The sequence below is a fragment of the Sus scrofa genome, chromosome 2 (genome assembly GCF_054392235.1).
Source record: "Sus scrofa isolate SSC_HxYL_T2T_F1_AM1 chromosome 2, Sscrofa_HxYL_maternal_Yorkshire_Landrace_v2.0, whole genome shotgun sequence".
Lineage (NCBI taxonomy): Eukaryota > Metazoa > Chordata > Mammalia > Artiodactyla > Suidae > Sus > Sus scrofa.
The window spans coordinates 1,649,350-1,674,246 of NC_139384.1; the positions used below are offsets into that span (position 1 = coordinate 1,649,350).

General features: G+C 66.6%; 1 protein-coding gene and 1 long non-coding RNA gene across 3 annotated transcripts; both read left to right on the forward strand.

Moving 5' to 3' along the window:
* Nucleotides 1-4,377: 4,377 nt before the first annotated feature.
* On the forward strand, nucleotides 4,378-19,545 carry CD81 (CD81 molecule). Its single transcript, NM_001078679.1, is given in 8 exon segments — nucleotides 4,378-4,443; nucleotides 14,090-14,204; nucleotides 17,168-17,265; nucleotides 17,962-18,036; nucleotides 18,278-18,382; nucleotides 18,751-18,852; nucleotides 19,316-19,402; nucleotides 19,483-19,545. Coding segments are annotated over 8 exon segments (711 nt in total).
* A 1,855-nt stretch (nucleotides 19,546-21,400) lies between these two features.
* LOC100620274 (U5 small nuclear ribonucleoprotein TSSC4) lies at nucleotides 21,401-24,266 on the forward strand. Of its 2 annotated transcripts, XR_002341392.2 has the most exons (4): nucleotides 21,401-21,451; nucleotides 21,980-22,145; nucleotides 22,819-22,950; nucleotides 23,077-24,266. It is a non-coding gene; the product is annotated as a U5 small nuclear ribonucleoprotein TSSC4 (long non-coding RNA). The 2 variants fall into 2 exon arrangements; XR_014836691.1 differs by lacking the exon at nucleotides 21,980-22,145.
* Nucleotides 24,267-24,897: the final 631 nt, after the last annotated feature.

The window sequence follows — 24,897 nt, forward strand, 5'->3', positions numbered from 1 at the left end:
TTTTTTTTTTTTTGCAGCTTGATGAGGGGTCTCACTTCCCAGACCAGGGACTGAACCTGGGCCACATCAGTGAAAGTGCCAAATCCTAACCCCTAGACCACCAGGGAACTCCAGGGCCTGCCTTCTTAGTTCCATGTTTAGATTGCTCATTGCTGTTGTATAGGAATGAAATTGATTTTTGCATATTGATCTTGTATCCTGACACCTATTAGTTTGAATTTTGTGTATATGGATTTCTTTTTTTTTTCTAAGATGATTTTTTAATTTTTATTTATTTATTTTAGTCTTTTGTCTTTTTGAGCGCCGCACCTGAGGCATAGGGATGGGGTCCAGGCTAGGGTCCAATCTGAGCTATAGCCATCGGCCTGCACCACAGCCACAGCAACACCAGATCCAAGCCATGTCTGCGACCTACACCACAGCTCATGGCAACGCCAGATCCTTAACCCACTGAGCGAGGCCAGGGATCGAACCTGCAACCTCCTGGTTCCTAGTCGGATTCGTTTCCGCTGCGCCATGATGGGAACTCCATGTGTGTGGGTGTCTTAGGCTGTTCTAGACACAGCATCGTGTCATCTGCAAACAGAGGCCATTCGTGCCTTCCTTTCCGATATGTTCCCTTCCTCTTGCCTGAACGCTCTGGCCAGAACCTCCAGGACACTGCGGGATAAAAGTGGCAGAGTGAGGTCCTTGTCTCGCTCTTCAGCTGAGGGGATGGTCTCAGACTTTGACCACCAGGTGTGATGCTGGCTGTGGGTCCGTAGATGCCCCTTACCTGGTGGGGGGCATTCCTTCCTCTTCTGAGCGCTGGGTGTTTTCATCACGGAAAGTGCTGGGTTTTGGCAAGTGTTCCTTCTGCTTCTGCTGAGACGATCCTATCACCTCAGTCCTTTCATGATAGGGTCTCGTACACTGACTGTTTTTTCGTACGTTCAAGGCTTCCCTTTGTTTGTTTGCTTCCTAAATGCACATCTGTCCCCTAGGGACTGCCTTTGAGTCCCTGTCAAATGCAGTGAAGGTGGCTGACTCCTCGTACAGAGCAAGCTCTGTGTACACAGCCTGTGTGTCGCATCCAGCTGGCGTTTGTTTATTCCCACAGGAAACGAAGGCAAAGAGGCGGGGCTCCGTGATCCCCCCCCCCGACCCCCCCACCCCCTGGGGATGGAACGTGTGCCCCAGGAGAGCAGCGAGTCACCAGGCCCTGGCAGAGACTGCTCAGGCCACAAGCTTAAAGGTGGCGCTGGCCAGACCTTGCTCCCCGTGCTCGGGCCTGTGGTCCCATCCCCGCAGACAGAGGAGACCGGGGGACCAGCCCAAGGTCACTAGGGGGGAAGACTCAGGTCAAAGCCCACTGGGCAGCGATGGCCTGCTGCTCAGCCGTGCTGGCGGCTGGATCCCCACCCCAAGGCCAGCCCCGACCTCGGGCAGCCAGGCCCGGCAAGGGGGGTCTCCAGCCGCAGGCGTGGCAAGTCCTTCCCGTCCCCCTCAATCTGGGAGCTTGTTCATGCGTCCCAGGAGCTGGCACAGAAGCTCTGCTGTCCAGCCGACAACAGGAGCCTTTCCAGGATGTGGGTGCCCTGGTCCTCAATCCCACTGCCACCCAAACCATGCACGGCTGCCTGTGACGTTCACGGCTGTGTGCCCCCGGGTCGCACATGCGACTTGACCTCTGGGGGAGTCTGGGGGTGTTTGCAGGTGAGATCAGCTCTGAGTCGGTGGGCGCGGTGAGGTGGGCCTCCCTGAGCGGGTGGACCCCGTCCAGCCACGAGGCCTGAACAGAACACGTGCCCTTCTCCTGCCCCCCTTCGCAAGCTGGCACAGCTCATCCCAGCCCCTCCTCCCTCAGACTGGGGTTTCCACCGTCCGCCCCCCTGGGGCTCACGCCTGCAGACGCAGACCAACTGACATCACCAAGCCGGCCTTCCTGGGTCTCCACAGGCAGACGGCAGACCATTCCCAGCCTCCGAAACCACAAGAGCCAATGCCTCAAGAGTCAGGCTTGCGGCTCCCCTGCGGAAACCCTCCAGTCACGCCCACGGCGGCCAGGATCCTGTACAGCCTCTCTGGCCTTCAGGCCCAAGTGTGAGCTCCTCTGCCCCCTGACCTCACCACAGCCAGACCTCAGACCTCAGACCTCAGAGTCTAGCCTTCTTCCCCCCCTCTGCTCGCAGCCCACCGGCTTCCTGTCTGTCCCTCCAAGCTCCCCCTCTGCCCCGCGTGCTCTCGCAGCACCCGGAGGGCTGGCTCCGGGGACTCCGCCCCGTGACTCCAGGTCAAGCATCCTCAGAACGCCCTCTCTTGCCAAGACAGGCGTGATCACATGGGGGGCATCTGTCCCCCTCCCCAGGGCCCAAGGTCCTCAAGACAAGGGTTCCTGGCTGTCAGCTCCCCACAGCCAGTGCCTGGAATAGCATCTGGCACACAGCCGGCACCACTAAATGCCCAGTGCGGGACTGACGCCGAGGACAGAACAAGCTGGCCGGGTGCCACCTGCGTTGGGGGATGGTGGGCCCAGGACACAGGTGCATGGTTCGGCCGGTGCCCTGAGGGTGGGCTCTCTGTCCCCCAATGCCCCTCTCCCCAGAGGGCCCAGGGAGGGCCGTTCTCCGAGGAGACAGCCTTCGACAGGAGACATCCCTGTCACCGTGGACAGCGGGGGGCCAATGGGACGCCAAGGTGCCCTGGGCATCTAGGCAAGCGTTTCCTCCAACTCAAGGCCTGTTCCGCCTCCTTTCCAAAAAAAAAAAGAATCCGGGCAGACCCCCAAAGATGTTACTTTTGTCATAATAGCCCTTCAACGTGCACCAACCCCCCATTAGGGATAAACGTATGCTTGGCACCCCAAAGCCAAAATAATTTTTTTTTTCTTTTTAGGATTGCACCTGTGGCACATGGAAGTTCCCAGGCTAGGGGCTAAATCGGAGCTACAGCCACCAGCCTACACCACAGCCACAGCAACCCGGGATCTGAGCCGTGTCTGCGACCTACACCACCGCTCAGGCCAACGCCAGAGCCTTCACCAACGGAGCGAGGCCAGGGAGCGAACCTGCGTCCTCACGGATACTAGTCGGAGTTCCTTAACTGCTGAGCCATGACGGGAACTCCCCAAAACAAATTTTAAATTAACCACCAAGAAAACTACAAAACTAGCAGAGCACCCACAAATTATGAGAGGGCCGGCCTGTCTAACAGGGAGCCACCGGCCCCCCGAGACTGTTGAAGTTTAAACTGCTGTACAAGGAACGCCATGAAAACTTCAGTCCCCGGCGGTGGCAGTGGCCCCGTTTCAAGCAGTCAGTGATTATGCCGGGGTTACTGCAGACACAGAGCATCCACTTCTCTCCAGCCGAGTGTCACCGTGCTGTCACCTGGGGAGAAGGCTGGACGAGTGCCCTCTCCGCCTCACTGTCAGCCCAGGCCGGGAGGACAGCAGGTCCTCAGGAGACTCAGAAGTCAGGGCCGGCCTCCCTGGGGTCTGGGCCCTGCCAGGTGCGCGTGAAATCCACAGCATCTGGAAGTTCCGTGGGCGCCTTGGGCCTTTCAGACACCACTGGTCTGGGGACACCCTCTCTGTGCCCCTTCCAAACAGACTCCTCTAACAGGTGGCAGCCATGCCCCCTTTCCAGAGCACAAGAGCTTGGCTGCCTAGATTGGCTCCCAGGATCTTCAAACCAGGGCCTCATCGCCCACCCACCCACCCACCCACGTTCCCAGCCAGGGAGCCAAGTGAACAAAGCACGCTGCAGGCTGGGCACTGTTGTGGACGGTGCATCACCTCCTCCAGGGAGCCTTCTAGGATAGTCCAAGGCCCCTGAGGGAGGAGAGAGGAAGCCAGGGGGAGGTTTTTCCCTGGCCGCGGGCCAGTCCTCAGGCTCGTGCCCTCCGAGGCTCCGAGCGCGCCAGCAGCCCAGAGACGCGTGTTGCGCCTGGCACTGCGCGCCCAGGCCCCTGGGTCCTGACTGCACCAGGTCGGACACTACGAAGCGTGTGAGCTGCAAGAGGGAAGAGTTGCCCAGGGCCTGGGTGTGCGGCCACTCCGCGCTCGGGCAGCAGGGCTGGGGGCGTGGCACGTGGGCGGGGCCTGTGGGCGGGGCCTAGGCGCCCTATAAGTAGCGGAGCGGGGCGCGCGCCCGACCAGAGAGCGAGCGCGCGGCAGCGGCGGCGGCAGAAACCCAGGCGCGTCCCAGCCAGGCCTCCAGTGTCCCCGGTCCACAGCGCTCCGCGCCCCTCGTCCGCGCGTGCCCCGCGCCCCGGGTCCCCGCGCCTCCGTCGCCCCTCAGGCCCCCAGCCGCCCGCCAGGCCGCTAGGCCCCCAGCCCCCGCGCCCGCCGCCCAGGCCCGGCCCGCTCCTCGCAGGCCGCCCGCCGCCCGCGCCGCCATGGGGGTAGAGGGCTGCACCAAGTGCATCAAGTACCTGCTCTTCGTCTTCAATTTCGTCTTCTGGGTGAGCCTCGACCTCCGGGGTGGGGAGGGCGCACCCTGAGCCCGGCGGGCCGCGCGCCCCGCTAGGCCCTGCCGGGGGCGCGCAGCGGGGCCGCCAAGTTGCGGGGCCACCTGTGTGCGCCGGCGCGGGGCGGGGGTCCTAGGCCGGCCAGTCGCGGCCGTGGGGGTCGTCTGGGGCCGCCGCGCCCCTCGACTTCGGGACCGGAGGCTCTGAGCCTGGTTTCGGGCCTCGGCGCGCGGGGGACCAGAGTCGCGCGTGCGGGCCAGGGCATCTGGGGCCCTAGGGCCCGTTAGCGGTTGGTGATGGTGGTGGTGCGGTGGGTGCGCGCTCCAGGCCCCAAACCTCACTACTGCTCAGCCCTCCTGGCCGCTGTTTCTGGGACCACCCTGCTTCGCGGGGACGGAGGGGGCTCGAGGGCGGGGCTCGCGACGCGCCGCCCCCATGAGCTCATCCGGCCGCCGCCCCTGGATGGGCGGCCTGGTGCGGTGGGCGGAGGGGAGGGGAGGGGAGCTGCACCCTCAGCCCGGTCTCGGGCACGGTCCACCCGACTCTGGGCCCAGCCTAGTTCACCCTCCCATCTGCTGTCGCCACCCTGGGGGTCGTATAGGGGGTCCGGGCCGGGGCGGAGCACAGACGGGAAGAGCCCCGGGACCGGGTGGCCCGCGTGCTGGGGTGCCGGCACCATGGCGACCCCAGTTTATGAGGCTGGATCCTCCTTCCCTACTCACCCAGCCTGAGATGCCAGCCCATCCTCGCCCTGGGGCGCTGTGGAGGCTTTGGGGGGAGAGGGACTGGGCGGCTGTTCTGAGTTGGCAGAGGCTGGGGGCCTGGAGAGCAGGGCCCCTCTGAGCTCCTTGGGGGCTGGGGGCTGAATGGATGCTCAGGTCTGAGCTTGGATGTCCACTTTGGAGAGAGGCGCCCACAGGTTGGACACGGGGGCTTCAGGAGGGGTCTGCTGGGGTCTCTGGGCGGCTGGCCTGAGTTGCATTTCCTGATCACTCTTCCCTGCTGGCCAGTGACTGATGAAGCTTTGGCTTTTGTTTCCATTTCCTGTGGTGTTGGAATTAGGGGGGGGTGGAGAGCCCTTTCTGGCCTGGAGGGACCAGGAATGGCTGTCAGGGGTCCCTCTCACAGCTGTGCCCTGCCTCCCCTCGGCTGGCCGCCTGCACAGAGACTCCTGGGCCCTCCTTGCTGTCCCACCACCCCGGGCCTATCACCCTCCTCACGTGCAACGGCTTCCGGATGCTTTATTTCTCAAGTTGGTACAGGGAGGGTCAACTTTTAAAATGGCCCCTGGAGGAGTGCGTGGGCCTGGGGACATCTGCTGGCCATCTGGACAGCCGAGGAGCCCAGGGTGGACCTCGGGGCGGTGGGATATTTGGGGCGGGGAGGGCAGAGACGGGACTGACTCCTAGCTGAGCGCCACATCCTACCTGGGGGGGGCGGGGGGCACCTGGTGGGGGCCAGCAGCCATCAGCCTCGGGGGGGCGGGGGCGGGGGGTGAGGCTGTCAGGATGGGCCCCATGTGGTCCTGGGTGTCATCAGGACCTTTACTGAGGAGGTGGCGTGGCCTGCTTTGGCCCTGGCAAGGGGGTGTCAACAGGACACTCTGCTGGCCCCTGAGCCCTTCCCCTCTCAGCAGAGCCCGGGGGGCCCTGGCGGGAGATGGCGGGCGGGCAGAGGAAGGGGACTTCTTGCCTTTGGGCTGGGTGTCAGTGCGGTGAGTCTCTCCCCGGCCCTGCATGAGGGGTCTCCAGGGCCTGCCCGCCTGGCCCCAGCTCTGCCTGGGTGCCTCGGCCCGGGGGGCGGGGGGGGCCCTGATTTCCCGGTGGCTGTGGAGACCCCGCTCAGCCCTCGGGGCCTCTTGATTCAGGCTTAAGGAAATTTATCTGAAGCCGCCTCCTCCCCGCCTGGGCGCACCCAGTGGAGGAGCTTTGAGAACGTATCTCCCCAGGGCACATGCCCCACCCGGCCCTGTGGGGCCACCCCGCCTAAGATGCAGCCGATGTCCCTCGGCGGAGAGCAAGGCCCTGAGGGTTGGGACCCGCCACGCTGGTCCTGGGCTTCCCCCTCTAAAGTGGGGGTCCTGCCCCCTGGGGTTAGTTCAGGAAATGGATGTTGGGCAGGGTGGCTGCCAGGGGAGACGGGAGACAATGGCTTGGGAAAGAGGCTTCGGGCGCCCAGATGCCTGGGAAGCCCCCACTGGGCCCAGCCCCCACTGGCTCAGCGGGCACAGGGCGGTCAGGGTGCGGGGGTGGAAGATCTGGATCTGGATCCTCCCACGTTGTAAAGTTTCTTGTAAAGTTTCGATTCGGAGAGTAAAGCCTTCCCCCGAGGGACGGGCGTCCCAGGCCGCCTAGTCCTGGAGGGAGCGGGACGCGCCAGGCACAGCAGCACACACAGCTGCGCTCCCGCCTCTCCGCCGAGACCCCCGGGCCCAGGCAGTGTGCACCCAGCACCGCTGACACCCCTGCTCTGGGGCCCCCTGGCCAGGTGGGCTGGGGACCATGAAGAGCAGCAGCACCTGGAGCCCCTGCCCCTCGGAGGACCAGGGAGCTCCTGGCAGAGGGCGGCCAGGACTCAAGGCTCCCTCCCCGCGTCCCTGCTCACCCCACCGAGAGGACAGCCTGAGCCTCGAGAGGACAGCCTGAGCCTCGGGAGCCCTGTGCCCCTCATCTGTGAAATGGGCGTGATAACAGCCCCTCCTCTGCCGGGACAGTGGCAGCGCCCCCGCCTGGGACTGGCCGCTCCTCCAGCCCAGCGTGCTCAGCGCCCTCCTCCCAGAGCAGGCCTCGAACCTGCCCTTCCTTCTCGCTTCCAGACAGCACGTGACTGTCTGTCACCTGGTGCCTCTGTCGCCTTCCTTCCCAGAGAGGGGATGTGACCCTGGCGGGCCTGGGTGGGGGTGGGGATTTCCTGTCTCTGGTGTCAGTGGGGAGGCAATCGGGGCTGCTGAGCTTTGGGGCACCGGCCCTTGGGTGAGGCTGAGAAGAGGAAGTCTGTGCCCTGTCCCCGGGAAGGGCCAGCTCCAGTGAGAGCGTCTGGCCGTGGGGGGCAGCAGAGCTGGGTCCAGAAGTGGGGAGCCTGGGACCCAGGCCAGCGCGGCTCTAGTGCCCACCGACACAGGGGCTCGTCCTGCGGGGGGTCCCACCCCCAGCTCAGTCTGCCTCCAGACCTTGAGGCCACCCCAGTCCGCATCTTGCAGTGCTTTGAAGTCTGGGCAGGGAGACAGGACCCCCAAACCATCCACCCCACGTCTTCTTTAAAGCGCCTGAAATGCCGGGACAGGACCGAGCCTGGGCCATGAAATCAATAAGGTTCAGAGTCCAGGCGCTCGGGGGAGGGGCCGGCGTCACCTTTGCGTGGGTCGGGGTGGGTGGGTCGGGGGCCTGGGGAGGGGTTGGGGAGAAGCACGAGCGCCCTCACGCTGCCCGCCCCCAGGACCCAGGCCGGACGCATGCGTGGAGACCAGGCTGGCCCGGCCTTCAGGGCCCTTCCCCCCAGCCGGTCACCTGTCCTGCAGATGTGCCTTGACCCCGCACACTTCCAGAGCCCCTGGACTTTGGTGCCCGCTGTGCCCCCAGCACACACCTTAGGCTTTGGGGCCTGGCCTAAGTCCCTCCTAGTGGCCGAGCAGATGCTGACTTGCACAAAACCACCTGGGGGCCTCCAGGTGGCACCCAGATGCTGAGGGCGGCCCCGCGGGCGGGCGGCAGAGGATCCCCTCCCTAAGCTGGCTGCAGGGGCGGTGCCTGTGGCCTGTGACGGGCGGCCGCCCTCCCCTGGCTCCGCAGGCAGGGAGGCACGGGGGTGGGGGGACGAGCCCTGTAAGTGCCTCAAATTGGCGGTGAGGGTGGTGGGCAGGGGTCCGACAGCTCCGGTGTGGGGGTCCCGAGGCCACAGAGGCCTGGGGAGCAGGAAGCCCCCTTGTCCTCTTTGAAGTCATGCCTCTTCTAACTTAGAGAGTTAGGGCTCCCCCCGCCCGCAGGTACTGGGGTAACGTTATCCTTGTGGAGAAGGTGGCGGGCAGGAAGCTGGGACCGGCCACCCTGCAGTGGCCAGGTGGGCGGCCCACCTTGCTGTCCTGTGCTGTCGCACGGGGACCTTCTGTACCGGCCGTCCATGCCCCGGGCGGCCTGGGTCACGGTCGTCCCTGGGGGACGTCTTACACACCCTGTAACCACCCTTACCTGTCACTCGCCTGTGCCTGGGTGTCGGGCTGGGTTGTCCAGGTTGCCGGGTGCCCTGGGCACAGCTGGGGACCTGGCATGAGCACCCCAGGCTGCCCGCCTCCCCGTCTCCAGGGCTGGACGCTGGGCGGCCCGAGTCCACACTCGATGGTATTGGTCTTGGGTGCAGGGGTACCAGGGGGCAGCGGGTGTGGGAACGGCCCCCTGCAGCCCAGCCCAGCCTCTGCGTGGACAGCCGTTGCCTCTGTCCCTGGGGTAACAGCTCAGCCTCAGGCCTGGCGCAGCCCTGTGCCCGGCAGGACCAGGCTGGAGCCATCCCTGGGGCTGCAGGGGGGCGCGGGCTCTCTGGGGCGACAGGGAGGCTGAGGTTCCCAAGTCCCCACACCTGAAGGAGTGGGTGCAGGCTGGAAAGCAGGCCCACATTTCTGCCGCCGTGCTTCACGGCCCGGTGGGAGTGAGTGCTGGCCTGGACGCCCTCGCCTGCCCCGGGTCCCCTCCACCAGCCCTCTGGTCCCCCCCCACAGGTGCCCAGCCCACCCGATCCTCCTTGTCTGATGCGTGCAGCCCTCCGTGGCCCCTCCAGTGCCCTTCTCCACAGGCCACTGGGACCTCTGTGCCCACGTGCCCCTCACTGCAGGGCCCGAGGAGCAGGGGGACACCTCACGGCAGGGGCCCTGTGGCCGGGGAGTCGGCCCCTTCAGGCTTCCCTGCCCAGGAAGGGTGCGGTAGGCTCTGGCCTGGCCCAGGAGGTGCCTGGTCCTAGGGGCCCCCCAGGTCTGCCGGGCCTCAAGAGGTGCCCTCGGGGGCCTGCCATCCTGGAGGGAAGTGGTTCCTGCGTCCCCCCGCCCCCTGCCTATTTTTAGAGGCCAGGCATGAGGCTTCCTGAAGCCTGAGGCTGGGGGATGGCTTCCGCTTCCTGGCCAAGGCAAGGGTCCCTGCTCCTCTCGTCACACTTCCTTCCTGCCCGGGGATGTGCGGCTCTGTTCCCAGAGGCCACGGCAGGGTCACAGGGTTAGCTGCCCGGCCCCGGGTGCTGCCCGCGGCCCCCACCAACCCCCGTGGCCCATCCTGGAAGGACGGATGCCGCAGGCCCTGCCCTGCCCCGCTGCCAGCCTCTGGCTCACCGCCCTCCTGGGGAGGGTCTCCAGGCCCAGGCCCCCCGGGGGGCTGAGCCACACAGGCCCCTTGTGGCACATGTCACCCTGGAGGTTAGGGCGGAGTACCCAGAGCCAAGGCCCGTCTGAGAGCCTCGGGGTGAGGGCCAGTCAGGGACGGGCTGAGTGTCGCTCGTGGGGAGGAGGGGCAGGCCTGGGGGTGGCCATGGGCCAGGGGCTGGCAGGGGGGGGCGGCGGTGCTGGGGGGGCCCGGGCAACGCCACTCCTACTCCCTTGCAGCTCCTTCTTGGTAGGGCAGGCAGGCCGGGCAGGAGCCCAGCAGACTTGGTAGCCCTCCTTTTATCTGATGCTGTTTATTCGTTTTCAGAACGAATGGAGGAAGAAAGAAACAGAAAGTGAACCCTTCCGGGGGTGGGGGGGGGAACCAGTGCTTGCCGCCCAGGTCTGGAGCTCCCCAGGACTGCCGGCGGCGAGCCCGCTCCCTCTTGAGCTGCCCCCGCCCCGACCAGGGGGGCTCGGGCTGTAGGAGGGTCTCGGGGTACCTGCGCAGGTGGCAGGGGTGCGTCCGGCAGGCCAGCCTGCCTGCAGGGGCGGGGGCAAGGGGCAGGGGGAGGTGCGTCAAGCTCTGCCCACCCGCCTGCCTGGGAGCTCCTGGGGGTGAGCACAGTGACGCCAGCGCTGGGCAGCCCTCTGCACACAGGGACGTCATGCCAATAGGCACGCTGGGTACATTAGGCTGTGTCCCTTTATTTCCTGATTTTACACACGAGGAGGTCGGAAGCACGAAGGGGCCCCGGGGGCCTGAGACAGTCCAGCAGCCAGGGGCTCAGGGGCGCCCTTGGCCACCACACGCCGGGCCCCAGCCCATGCCCGGGCGGCGTGCTTTCCCGTAACGCTGGGCTCTGTTTTGTAGGGGACAGACGTGTCCCCTTAGGGTAATCCAATCTCTTCTTTGATTGACCCTACAACTCTGTCCCGTGGACAGGACTTCAAAGTTCCCACATGCTTGCTGCTGGCTCCCGGGCACCTGGAGAGCCCAGTGGCACGAAGTCGGCAGCCTGGATCCTGGGACCCAGAAGAAACACGTAGCCCTAGAGGCCTTGCTGCCTAGAAGTTCAGTCCTCGGGGATCTGGGTTGGGTTTTTTTTTTTTTTTAAGCAGCTTTGAGCTAGAGTAAGCTGCACGATTAAAAGCTCCAGCTTGGGAGTTCCCTACGCGGCACAGCGGGTGTTTCTGAGGATGCGGGTTCAATCCCTGGCCTTGCTCAGGGGGTTAAGGATCCAGTGTTGCTGTGAGCTGCCGCGTACGTCGCAGACGGGGCTCGGATCCGCTGTTGCCGTGGCTGTGGTGTACACTGCACCTGCAGCCCCGGTTCGACCCCTGGCCTGGGAACCTCTGTATGCCACAGGTGCAAACCAAAAAAAATACATACATGAAATAGAATGTACAGCTTGGTAGGTTTCGACCTAAGGCAGCACCGGGAGGCCGTGACCAACCCCAGGGGAGAGGAGCCACTCGTCACCCCCACACACGTCTGGGGCCCTGGGGTCCCTCCTTCCAGGGCGGCTGCTGGCCTGTTTTCCGCATGCGTTTCTCTCCCTTGGATGTGAATGGAGTCGGGAGCGGCTTCTTCCCCTTGGTCTGGTCCTGCCCTCAGCGGGCTTGTCTGGAGGGTCACCCTGGGAGGTCCTCCCTTGGGGCTGCTGGTGGGCGTCCACCACTCACGACCTGAAGGGCACGGGGTTGTCCCCAGTGGGGGTGTTGCCAGGAAGCTGCCGGAGCCTTTGGGCGGACGGGGGCGTCTCTCTGACCCACGACCTGTGCGTCTTTCCTCGTGTTTCTTCTTTGGTGAAGTGTCCGTTCAGTTTCTTTGCCTGTTTTTCCAAGATTGGGTTTGTGTGTGGAGTTTTGAAAAATCCTGTATAAATTTCGGCTACGGGTCCTCCTTAACCATCTGCAAGTCACAGGCCAGGGCTTAGCTGTTGAAGAGCAGGCTTTCAGACACCTGCTGCTCTGGGCCCCTGGCCCGCAGAGGCACCTTCCCCTCAACCTCTGCTCTTTCTAGGGGGCGGGGGGGGCCCCAGTGCCGCCTTTGCCCTCCCTCTGTAGGTGACCTTCGGTGCGAGCCCATCCCCCTGAAACAGGAGGTGGTCACTGCCACCACAGCCTGCATCCAGCGCCCCCGCCACCGGCAGGTCCATGCAGGGCTGGAATAGCCAGGGACCACTGGCCAGGAGGGGCTTCACTCCTCAGGAGGGCGGGCTGGCCGCAGGGGGACCGGAGGCCACTCCCCCGGCCTCCGCACAAGTCCTGGAATCCGAACTGGAAAGTCCTCCCCAAGTAGGACAGGTGGGACCTTGCCTCTGGTCCCACCACCAGCCTGTGAGGGCGGCTAAGTGCTGTGCTCACCCGCTTCCGTTAGGACTCTGCGCTGTGAGGTGGCCTTGTCCCCTTGGCTCCTGGGGTGAGGGCTGCACGGGGAGGATGGGGTGGTTCCAGCCCAGCCGGGGGCAGGGAGGCCGGGCATCATTTGAGCCAGGCGCCTCCACGCTCAGCTGTCCTTCTGATGGGGACACTGCGGCTGAGTCCGGGCTTGGGGCCAGGTCTCTGTGACTACAAAGGGAGGCCGGGGACCAGGGCTTCCCCTTGCCCCACCCCCTCCGTCCTGCAATGGCTCACACAGTGGTCTCTGGACCACAGTTTCAAAACGGAGCAAGTGGCGGTTTCTAGCCAGAGTTCCCACGGCAACTCTCAGCCTCAGCCCCTCCTCCCCGGGAGCCGCAGGTGGCAGCCAGCTCGGGAGTCCTCCCTCGGGAGCCCCCCACCCCCCCACCTCCCTCTGTGTACATCCCAGGCCCTCTAGTGGGCGTGGCAGGCACCGAGGAGCAGCCAGGAGCTCCAGGCACTGCCTTGAGTGGTACCCAGGGCCTGAGTGCGGCAGGAGGGACCTGACCGGAGCGGGTGGGTGCATAGTAGGGCCTGCTGGTCCCACTGCACATGCACTCAGAGGCCAGACCGCCTCTGACCCCCCCGGGTGGGAGAGTGGAGTCCCAGGAAGAAACTCCGAAAGAGGGGATGCTGCTGACAGCATCTTCTGGAGGTGGTAGCCCAGCCGCTGCCAGGCACCATCGGTCCCCAGCGGTCCCCAATGGTCCCCGTCCCCACCAGCCTTATCATCCAGCGCCCACGTACCCGGGCCTGGGGGCGGTGGCGCATGGCTCATTTCCTCTCCACCCCAGACCTGCCCCCTAGTGTCACCCGCCTGGGGATCCCTGAAGATGCCAGGGGCTTTCCTGGGGGCTCTACTGAAGATCCGGCCCCACCCCCGCCCCCATCTTGCCCTGGCCAGGGCCCTGGGGGCAGGCCCTGGGCCAGCCAGGTGGTTTTCTGGGGTCTGCTTTTTGGTTTCTCTTCCTTGTTGGACTTGGAGCTGACAGCCTGTGCGACAGCCGACGCCTATGGCTCTGGGGACAGTTGGCGCCTCCGTGGGGCAGCCCCGGCGCCTGCCTGGGTGGTCAGATGCTCGGGCGTGGGCCTGGCTAGGCTCACCCTGGAGGGCAGACCCTACCCACCGCTGAGCCCTTCAGGACCTCCCTTGCCCGGAAGCCCCCACCGCCGCCGGGGGCCCCGCTCTGAGCAGAGCCCCTTTCCTGCCCCCGCGCAGGGCAACCCCCCTCCCCCCTCCCCCCGCCCCCGTCCCGTCTAGCTGGCACACAGCGGGCTTCCTTCCTCCCAGGAGTTCCCCCTCTACAGCAGAGAAGGGGGATTTAGCCTACAAACCACCGACCCTATGGCTTCCTGTGGCCACAGTGCCAGCGGCCTCTGCTCTGCAATGCCTCCTCCAGCCCCGCCCGGGCCCTGATGGCATCAAATCGCCACCCCTCTCCTTGTCCTGGCAGCAAAGACTTGGGATCCCCTCCATGGGGTACTGGGATGTGCTTGGGGTCTGGCGAGGCCTCTGGGCACACTTACCAAATCACGTACAGGACTTCGGTTAAATTGTGCTTCGGGTTTACAGTGCTTCTTTGGCACAAGTATGTCCCATGCAGTGTTTGGGACACACTCAGACCAAAGAAATACCTGTGGTGCCTCCGAATGCACGTGAACCAGGTGTCCTGCGTCGTACCAAGCAACCTGTCCTGGAGCCTCACTGCAGTGGTGCTGGCAGGAGGTCCCCCGGACGCAGGGGCCTGTGAGCCCCACCTGGAGGGAACCCTCGGCTGCCGACCCCGCCGAGGGGGTGGTCCGGCATCCGTCTCTCCCTGTGTGTCTGGTGTGGGGGGGTTCGCACCACCGCCGGGCCTGGGGCCGCAAGTAACCCCTGCCCTTCTCTTTCCCCAGCTGGCTGGAGGCGTGATCCTGGGCGTGGCCCTGTGGCTTCGCCACGACCCCCAGACTACCAGCCTCCTCTACCTGGAGCTCGGAGACAAGCCCGCACCCAATACCTTCTATGTGGGTAAGTGCACGGGGCAGGCTGAGGACCCTGGCCCAGTCTGGGCGAGCCCGCAGGGGCGTCTGACCGTAAGCTCAGAGAGGCTGCAGACAGGTAGTCAGGGAGGGCTTCCTGGAGGAGGCGGGGCCAAGCCAGCTCCGAGGAAGCCAGGGAGCAGGCGGGGTCCTGTGAGCCAGGGTACCTGGAGGATCCAGGCAAGCCTGGCTCCCCTCCGGACTTGGTCTGGTGCCTGGCTGGGCTGGGGGTGGCCCCAGGAAGGGTGTGTGGCTGGTTGGGACCCCACCAGATCGACTCCTCTGGGGCAGCTGGCAGGGGCAGGGGCGCTGTGTCATGTGGCGGGTATTTCAGGGCAGGCCTCCTGGGAAGGGGTGGGGCTGGATGCTTGGGCAGCAGAACTAGCAGCTGAGGCTTGAGGAGCCCAGAGCCCAGAACCGTGGGGGATGGAGACTGCAGGCTTGGGCCCCTGGAGGGGGAGGGCTGGAGGCAGTGACTCAGCCCCCGTGGCCACACCTAGCTGCCTTATTAGGCTGCCTGCCTGCCTCCTGGGCACCAGCTGCACCCCTCTGGGCCCCTCAGGGCATCTGTTCCCTCAGGCCGAGGGGTGGGGCCAATGCCCCCAGGGGCGGGGGCGGAGGAGGGGTGCTTCCCCCCTCCTTCCGGTGCCCCCCTCCCACCCCGAAGGTGGGGCCTGGCCCTCGTGAACCTCTGAGAGCTTAAAGATGCTTCTGTCCTTTAAAGGCCCGGCTCCTGGGCCGGCCCCACACCGGCACAGCCGAGCAGCGCCTTCCTGCTCACGGCTCAGCCAGTGGCCACCCACTGGCCTGGGTGCGCCCTCCGTCCTGTGTGGACCCGGGAAGGGATCTGGGTCCCTCTCAGCTGCGGTTTGGGGCCCCCACACACCTGCTGAAGCGGGGGTGGCCCCACACGCACCATCCCACACGGGGCCATTCCCCCCCCCATTCTCCCTGGGCTCCGGGGAGGGTCCCCAGGGCAGGGCCGGCCGACTCAGGGGAGGGCCCCTGGGCTCCCCCAGGCTGTGGGGCCTCTCACTGGTTTGAGCCTCAGGATAGGGTGAGTCCGCCTGTCCCCAGCGTGCACAAGGGGCCTGTGACCTAGGGGCCCCGCACCTGTGCAAGGCAGTCACTTTGCCCACGCGTCTGAGGACGAGCAGTTTTCCCTGGATTCTCAAGGGGCGCTCGTCTCTCCAGACTCCTCCCAGGCCTCTCCCCCGCTGCCCGGGGTCTGAGCCCGCAGCCGCCGGGCAGGACCCAGCAGGTCCCGTCCCTCTGTCTGGGTGCAGGAAGGGCCTTGGGTGCTCTTGAGTGTGGGCTCTGCGGGCGCCCCAGGGCGAGCGATTTGGGAGGGGGGTCCCTCTCCTGGAGACAAGGCTGGCAGCCTCACGCTGGGGCAGCTCCTGCGCTCAGCCCGGCATCTGGCCCAGCGGGGGGAGGGGGGCTGAGGCCGGGGGGGGGGGCAGGAGCAGAGCAGCAGGCTGCAGATCTAGGTGGCCCCACTCAGCGCTGCCGCGGGACAGGGTCGGGGTCAGGCGCGTGGAGCTCGGAGGCTGCGGGCTGTGCCCAGCGCCCAGGCTCCAGTGGGGAGGTGATCCTCTGGGAGGGGCTCGTGGGGGGCAGGTGGGTGTTGGAGCAGGCATTTCAACCCCCCGACCCTGGCCACTCACCAGGTGCCACATCAGGCCCAGCAGCGGCCCCTGCCAGCTCTCTGTAGGACCAGCGCCAGCTATTGGACCGCCCGGCAGGCTGGCACCCCCTGCCCTTGGGTTTTTGCCCTGCCCCATGGGGGCTGCTCTCAGAGCCCCTCCGGCCACCGAGTCCCTGCCCACCCGGGACCGTCTGGAGTCACTTTCTGGCTCCATGCAGACCGGGCTGCCAGGGAGGCAGGGAGCAGATGGGGTCCGGACAGAGGCTCTTTGTCTGACTTCAGGAAGCAGGGTGGGTTAGCTGGGCCCGCTCAGCACCCCGGGCGACGCCGCAGGGCCCAGGAGGGTCCCCCGCCTTACTTGCCAGAGCCAGGCCCACAGGCTCTAGACAGAAGCCCAGCACCCTGGGGAGGCCTGTGGTTGAGCCTGCGAGGGGCTGTGGGTCAGGCACCTGCTTCGCAGCCTCTCGTAGGACCTTCCCGGGCACTTCCACTCCGGGGAGGGTAGGAGACCTGTGCCCAAGTGAGGAGCCCCCCAGGGTGAGGCTTCCCCCCAGCAGCTCCGCCTGGCTTTTGCTGAGCCCAGCGGTGGGTCCTGGCCCTCAGGCGCCTTCTCCAAAGGCTGGCCAGGCAGGGAGGATGGGCCCTTGGCACCAGAGCCCTGGGACCCATTGTCCTAGGCTCCTGAAGCCCTAGCCTTGTGGAGCCGTGTAACCACGGCGACGGGGGTGGGCCTGGGTCTGCTGGAAGGCCTGGGGCTGAGGGAGGTCCTTGGAGAGATATCGTGGTCAGTGTTTCAGGGGCGAGGGCCCTGTCCTGGTGGGCTCTGGGCACCGAGAAGGGCCGCATGGCCAGCAGTCCCTACTGCCATGCGCCCCAACCACCAGGCCGCCTCGTCCAGCAGGCTCCAGCCCCCAGGGTCAGGGCCTCAGAAGCCAGACAGAGCCCCCTCCTCCAAAGAGAACAGCCAAACTTCACACACACACACACACACACATGCACACACACACACACGCACACGCACGCACACAAACAGGCACGCCTAAGAGTAGCACAAGTGAAGTGAGTGTCCCCAGACCCTGGGCTGCCGCCTCTGCCCACCCCGTAGCCAGGTCCTCTGCACCGCGGCGGGGGTGATCCTGCTCGGCCCCACCAAGAAGCCCCGGAGGCTTGCGGGAACCAGAGCGGGTCCAGGCGGGCGGTCGTGCTGAGTTCTGCGACCACCCATCATGGGCATCCCCGTCCTGGCCTCGGCGTTGCCGGCCTCTTTGGGGCACTGAGGGTGTCTGTCGCCCCCGCCCCCACAGGCATCTACATCCTCATCGCTGTGGGTGCTGTGATGATGTTTGTGGGGTTCCTGGGCTGCTACGGGGCCATCCAGGAGTCACAGTGCTTGCTGGGGACGGTAAGGTCGGGGGAGGGGGGCTGCAGGGCCGGGGGGGGTGGTGGGGGCAGAACCAGGAGCCCTGGTCTAGTTCCCGAGGTGGAGCCCGTGCCTGCCCTGCCTCTCCGACCCGGCAGACCTTCTGCAGAAGGCCAGGGCTCCGAGGTCCTCCGTCCAGTCCCCAGCTCTGAGCTCTGAAGTTGCTTTTTCTTTTCTTCCTTCTTTAAAAAAACCAAGTCGCAGATGTAGCAGGGATGTCACAGGGACTGCTCAGGCCCAGGCCCAGCGCCAGCCTCGGGGATCCCTGGGCGTGTCCCCCCCACGGGAAGCTGTGGCCTGGCCGTGCTGTCCAGGGCCTGGCGTCCGGGAGGCATGGGCTCTGGAAGTCTGGGCCAGGGTCCCCGGTGGGGCCCCAGGCGCACCACCATGGCCCTCTCCCGCCCTTTCCAACACCCCCGGCCCCGACCCTGCCCTCCCCCCGCCACCCCATCCTGCAGAGCCCGGCCCTCGGGGGTGCTGAGCACCCTGGCATCTGGATGCCAGGGCCGAGTCCTAGACTCTGCTTCTTGGCTCCAAGGGGCTCACCCCCTTCGGGACACGGAAGGGGGATACCACCGACCACCCCCGCACACCTGTGCCCCTCGGGCATCGGTCACGCGTGTGGAAGACGAGCCCGGCCGTCTGGGGCCTGCTCTGACCGCACCCCCCCGCCCCCAGTTCTTCACCTGCCTCGTGATCCTCTTTGCCTGTGAGGTGGCCGCCGGCATCTGGGGTTTCGTCAACAAGGACCAGGTGAGCCAGTGTCCGCAGGGAGGGACAGGGACGCTGGAGGAGGAGGGGCTCAGGTTGGGGGGGGCTTTGGGGGCTCCTCCGGGCAGGAGGGCACGGAGGGCTTTCTGGTGGAGGCAGCCCGGGAGCCGTCCCGGCTCGGGGGCGGGCAGGTTTGTCTCGGAACAGATGCCTTCCGGGAGACCCAGGGGAACCTACCTCCCTGGGGGACAGTCCCGGCATGCGGTGACCCCTCCCTCCCCAGATCGCCAAGGACGTGAAGCAGTTCTACGACCAGGCCTTGCAGCAGGCCATAGTGGACGACGACGCCAACAACGCCAAGGCCGTGGTGAAGACTTTCCACGAGACGGTGAGGCGGGGAGGGCGTCCGGGAGCTCGGGGCCAGGAGAGGCAGGGGCAGGCCCAGGGCGGGCATCCAGGAGGGCCGGGGGACCCGGGAGGGGCAGGGGCTGGGGGCCCTTGTTCTCTCGGTGAGACCTCAGCGAGCAGCCGGAGGGGCCTCGGGACCTGGAGGTCCCCAGTGGGCACTAGATGGGCTGGGCCGGCCGGTGCACAGGGGTCTCTGAGCAGCGCAGCTGGGGAGGAGCTGGGGTGGGAGTGGGGCCCCTGGGCCCAGGTCTTCCCCGGAGAGGACTCTTCCCAGCCCCCAGGCCAGGCCAGGCGGCGGCTGCCGGCTGCGGGCTCAGGGCTGATGGCCGGCGCCCTGCGTCTCTGCAGCTCAACTGCTGCGGCTCCAACACGCTGACCACGCTGACCACCTCTGTGCTCAAGAACAGCCTGTGCCCCTCGGGTGGCAACATCATCAGCAACTTGATGAAGGTACGGGGTGCTGGGGGCGGGGGGGTGGCACCTGCGGGCCATCGGGCTGCCATCCCCAGTGGGTCCTGGGTGGTGGCAGGGCCTTTCAGGGCGCCCGCTGGCAAGGACTGGGGGGCAGCGTGGGTGGAGTCGGGACTGCTCTGCTGCCGCCGGCCATCGGGGAGGTGAGTCTCTGGCCCAGGTTCCTGGTGAGGGAGTTCCCCAAACTGCACGGAGGGCGCCCCGACCGCCTGCGCCCGCCCTGTCCCTGTGCACTTCGCCATCTCTGGGCGCCAGAGGGCACACACTCGCCATCTCCCTGTTCGCGTAAAGGGACGTGAGTCAAAACCCGGGGCAGGCCAGGTCCTGTTCACACGTCTTCTGAGGGGCCTGGGCCCCTCTGTCTCTTGCTGCAATGGCCCTGGGCCGGGGCACGGCCGGGGGCCTGAGGTCGGGCGCCGCTGACGGCGCGCTGCCCCCCCAGGAGGACTGCCACAGCAAGATTGACGAGCTCTTCTCGGGGAAGCTGTACCTCATTGGCATCGCAGCCATTGTGGTCGCTGTGATCATGGTGAGTGGCGGGCGGGCGGGCACCTGCCCGGGGCCCCGCGGGTCTCCAGGTGCTGACCGGCCTGCCGCCCCCCCCGCCAGATCTTCGAGATGATCCTGAGCATGGTACTGTGCTGTGGCATCCGGAACAGCTCGGTGTACTGAGGCCCCGGCCACCGAGGCCGCAGGGGGGCCGCCGCCCCCCGCGGTGCCCCCAGAGTGACCGGATACTTCTGAGAAGGGCGGTCAGCACCTGTGTATATAACTTCCTGATATCACCGCTACACTGATCAGCCTTTACTTTTGAGGTCTTGTTCCTGTCCTCAAGCTCCCTGTTACTTTTGGGGCCGCCGTCACCCGTAGGTGGCATGTGAGTGGGCCGTGGGGACTCTAGGGCAGGGGCCCCCTCTGCTTCCGGGGCTGCTTGGGGCCTCTGCCTGCTCAGCCAGGCCTCTCCCGGGGGCCACGAGGGCCCTACGGCCCAGCTGCGTCCTCCCACCCAGCCGACCCCGTGGGCTGCGCGCTCGCCCAGCCCTTTTTAATCCTTGTTTCTTTCCGGCCGCCTGTCCTGAGAGCCGGGTCTCCGAGCAGCCTTACGCCTCTGATGCACCTCTCCTTTCTAACGCGTCACTTTCGACTGTAATTACATCCTCAAAGTCATTCAATAAAGAAAGAAGAAACAGGCATGCTAACCAACTGTCCGGCTCCTTCCTATGCCCGCGACGTTTGAGACGGGCCCCGGGGTGGCGCTCAGGCTCTTCAGACACGGCTGGGCCGGGGGTGTGCTGCCAACCCTGTTGGTGGGTGTGGATGGGGCTGCGGGGAGACTCCGTGGCGGGCACGCCCCTCTGTTGGGCCTTGTGTGGCCTGCAGCCGCCTCCACTCCTCCCTCACTCCCACCGCCATTCCTCGGGCAGCGCTGCCCAGCGGGGGTGCCGCGGGCTGGTGGGGTAGCCCTGCCAGACTGCTCCCTCCTGAGGGCCTCTCCTCTGACTGGTTGCTTGTGAGGAGCTCGGTGGCCCCATCTTGCAGGGCTGGTGGGGGAGCCCACTGGCCCACCACTGGACCGCGTCCCGGCCACCTCTTGGGTAGGGCACTGCCCGCACTGGGAATGCTGGGTGATGTCACCATGAGCTGCCTGCTGGTCCCGACCTCTTGAGGCCACCTGGGGCTCCTTGGGGGCTGCAGTGCAGCCCTGTCCCTCCACAGTCCCCACTGGGGTAGTGGGTTGGAAGAGGCCCTCTCCTTTTCACTTATCGCTGTGCTGCGAGGCCCTGCGGACACCCTGGCCGAGGCTGTCACCACTGTCACCTCTGCAAGCTGCGATGTGACTTAGTTCCTGGGGCGGACTGGACCCTGCATTCCGGGTGAGGCCCTAAGTTGGGGGCTGTCTTAAGGATGAGGTGACCCGATGCTGCAGAATCCCTGGGCCACAGCATGGCCTGAGCCCTGGACAGCGGGGGTGCAGCCCGGCAGGCAAGGCGGGGGAGACGCCGGTGGGGACAGGGCATCCATCGCCTGGGCGCACTGCCGAGGTACGTGCGGCCCGGCTTGCGGGGACTGGGACCGGCCCTCCGCTCCGGGGTAGAAGTGACCAGTCAGGCCATCAGTGGCGGGCCCGCTCCGCCACGGGCACAGCCCGACACCGACTCCTGGGACCTACTACTGCCCGGCCCGCGGCTCCAGCTCAGGACCGGAAGCCGCCGTGAAAGGCGCCAGGCGCGTCGACGCACTTCCGGTGCTCGCGGCTTCCGCTAGGCGGCGCTGCGGCCCCATGAACGCGGCGCTGGCCGTCAGCCCTCGAGCATCCTGGGAGTCCCCGTCTTGCCGCCCGCCTCCCTCCTTCCCTCAGTCAATTCCGGTTTCTTCGCCGCCGTTTCCGGGAGGGAAGGCTAGGGAGAGCGACGCAAAGACGACGTTCCCGAGCGGCTTCGGGCCAAGCGTCCCAGTGCCTTGTGGGAGATGTAGTTCTTTCGGCGCGGAAGCCGCGGCGCTCGGCCGGCGGAGGACTCCGTTTCCCAGAGGGCCGAGCGCCACGCAAAGATGGAGGCAGCGGGGCCGCGATGAACCGGTAGGTTTGTGGCGGCGAGAAGAGCGTTGCCGGCCGGCCGGGCCTCGCGGCGCCGCAGTCCGCAGGCTGCTGCCCCGAGCAGGGAGACCCGCGAGACGCTGGCCCACCCCCCCGACTTGGCCCTAGGAGTCAGGCCCCCGATTCGGAGAGGTCCCTGGGCACGTGGAGCGAAGTCAAGGCTCTGCTTCCGAGGGGAGGGAGGACCGCCCGGACGCCAGGGGGCCTGCGCCCAGGGACCGACCTGCCCAGACCCCGGCCCTGAGAAAGCCCCTCCGAGCACCCAGGCCAGCCTGGACTCAGCTCTGCCCTCCGTGGAGCTCAGGAAGTTGTCCGAGAACTCCAAGCAGCAGCCCCCGCGTTCCGAGGGCGCCCGCCCCCCGCCCCGGCGTGCCCCACTGACCACGGGGTCCCCGCGACTCCCCGGGACAGGAGTGCACGTTTAGGAGGTTGGAGTCTGGTTGCAACTCCGGCTTTGCCTGCAGTGTACTGCCTCGCGGGCCCGTTACCTCTCCGCTCTGGTTCCCCCAGATCTAAAGCGGACACCATTGGCGTTTGCTTCGTGTACCCTTGCTCTCCTGGAGCAGTTTCTTCACCCCGGGAGTCATGCATGGCCCGGAGGAATGGAGGTCTCGCCTGTGTTTGATCTGGTACCGGGTGCTCAGAGCCCCTCCTTGCCGGCCTGGCCTGGTCCTCGGTGGGTGAAGGAGCAGCGGGTCACCCTGGGTGAGGGGGGCTTGGGTGGGGAGAGGGGCTTAGTGGATGGATGGCAGAGGGTGAGGATGGGCTGCTCTCGCAGCCTGGAAACAAGCTTCAAGGTGTTGGGTGACCCTCGACTACTAAACAGGTGTTGGCGGCACTTTTCTGCTCGGTTGGGAACATGAGAGGTGTGCAGGAGTACAGAAGTGGCACAGGAGGGGGCTCCCGGGGCTGCAGGGGCTGGCCTCTGCCGAGCTAGGCCACTCCAGGTCATCACCAACCTTCCAGCTTCCTGACAGCTTGACGCTCAGATGCCAGGGACTTGGCGGCAGACCCCTGCAGCACTCCCATGGCACCTTCCAGCTGTCAGGAGCAGGCAGATGGGGAGCTCTAAGTGCCACCCGCCGTGCTGAGCGGTTGGTAGGCCACCCAGCTTGGCAGAGAGCGGTGTCTTGGCCCTGAGTTCAAGCCCTAGCTACCTACTTACTACCAAAACCACCCCCAGCAGGCCCCCTAGTGGATCTAGTTAGACTGGGCTCTGGAGGATTGACCGGCTCCTGGGCCTGGCTGTGTCCGGGCCTCCATAAACCCAAGCCCACTCCCGGGGTGGTGGCGTCCCTTGTGCGTGTTCGCTGTCTGGTCTGATGGTTGGTCTCCCTTCCTGCCCTCAGCCAGCTGCACTTGAGCCACTGAGCAGAGCTGAGCCCGGCGGGGGCACGGGGGGCTTTGCCACCAACAACCTTTGCCAGGCCCCAGCTCTCCAGCACGCAGGTGTCTGCGCCAGCCCCCAGCAGCCCTAGCAGGTAAGAGGAGGGTAAGAGCTGGGGACACCGTTTCTGCACCCCCTGCCCGGGGTGGTGGGTCTGCAGGAGGGACCGGGTCTGAGCCCGTGCTGTCCTGAGCCGGGCCTCGGGGCTGTCTTGGTCCAGGTGTGGCAAGGCCTCTGGACGCATGGCTGAGGCGGGGGCAGCCTTGGAGGTCGACGCCCTGCCTTCTGACACCGTCTCCCTCAGTGACTCGGACTCGGACCTTAGCCTGCCCGACACTGCTGAGGTGGAAGCTCTGTCCCCGGGGGGGCTGCCTGGGGGGGACCCGGAGGACTCGGGCCCTGAGGAGCCCCCCGAGCCCCCCCGGGCCCCCCCCGGCGCCGTGGTGCAGCCCTTCCACCTGAGAGGCACGAGCCCCACCTTCTCCCAGCGCAGCCACGACATCTTCGACCACCTGGAGGGGGCGGCCGGGCGGGCTCTGCCCTCTGCGGCCCCGGCCGGTCCGGGCCACAGTGGGGGCTTCAAGCTGCCGCCCCTACCCTCCAGGCGGCCTCCAGCAGGGGCCCGGGGCAGGGCCACTCAGAGCCCTGCTCCTCCGAGGGCGCCCCCCGTCCCCGACTACGTGGCCCACCCCGAGCGCTGGACCAAGTACAGCCTGGAGGACGTGGCCGAGGCCAGTGAGCAGAGCAACCGGGCCGCCGCCCTGGCCTTCCTGGGCCCCCAGAGCCTGGCTGCCCCCGGCGACTACGTGCCCTCCTTCAACCAGGACCCCTCCAGCTGCGGGGAGGGCCGGGTCGTCTTCACCAAACCGGCCCGCACCAGCGAGGCCCGGCCCGAGAGGAAGAGGGGCCTGAGGAAGGCCGGGGAGCCCGGCAGGGCAGCCCCCGGGAGCCCAGGAACGGCGGGCGGTGGCGACGGCCCCGTGGAGCTGGCCCACCTGGCTGGGCCCGGGAGCCCGGAGGCGGCGGAGGAGGGCAGCGGCCCCCGGGGGGGCCTGGTGGAGGTGGCTGTGCCCGAGGGGCTGGCACCCCCCGGGGCAGCAGCGGGCCCCTCGCCCGTGGAGACAGTGGGCTTCCACGGCAGCAAGAAGCGGAGCAGAGACCACTTCCGGAGCAAGGGCCACGGCCCCGAGGCCCCGGGGGGCGCTGAGGCCTGAGCGGAGGCTGCCTGGCTGCTCCCTGACCCGCCGCCCGGGCCTGGGGAAGGGAGCCCGTGGGCCGCCTCTAGGTGGCGCCAGTGGCCCGGGCTGGGCCCTGGTTTCCTGGGGAGCAGAGACTGCGGAGGGTGTGGGCCGGGCGGCGGGAGCCCTGACTCCCCCCGCGCCTGGGGGACAATAAAGATTTTGCTTGGTCCTCGGGCGCTGTGTCTGTTGACCCCTTTCCCCCAGGAACTGGCTGGGCCTCTGCGCCGCGGCCCACCCGGCCCCGGCTCCGCAGTGGAGCCTCTTGACGTCACGTCAAGCCCGGGTTCATCTGCAGCGCATCTCAGAGGGGCTGAAGCGACCTGCTCCCTCGGTGGGCGCCCAGCCCTGGCGAGCAGCAGGTGGCTCTGACAGGTCTGCAGACCACAGGGCCAGGGTCCCCCTCCGCTCTGTCCCACCCAGGCTGTGTGTGAAGACGACCAGCGACCTGGGACAGTGTCCCCAGGACTGCTGGGCTGCTGTGTGCTGGGCGCCGAGGAGGGTGGCCGGAAGGCAGACAGGAGCAGGCCGGCTCTCCTGTGACTCGAGGCAGGAGCTGGGGGCTGGCCAGCCTGCTCTGCTGCCCCAGGTCCCCAAGGAAGGACACACTGGCTGGACTGGCCACTTGGCTTAGCTGAGGGCAACGCAGGAGCCTGGACCTCGTCCCCACAGGACAGGAGCCCCTCTCCCTGCCAGCCCAGGGTCCACTGATTCGGGCTGCAGCCCAAAGCGTGGGTGTGTCTCCCAGGCCTCGTTTATAATCCAGCAGCTCTTGGGGCACAGGCGGGTCCTCTTGGGGTGGG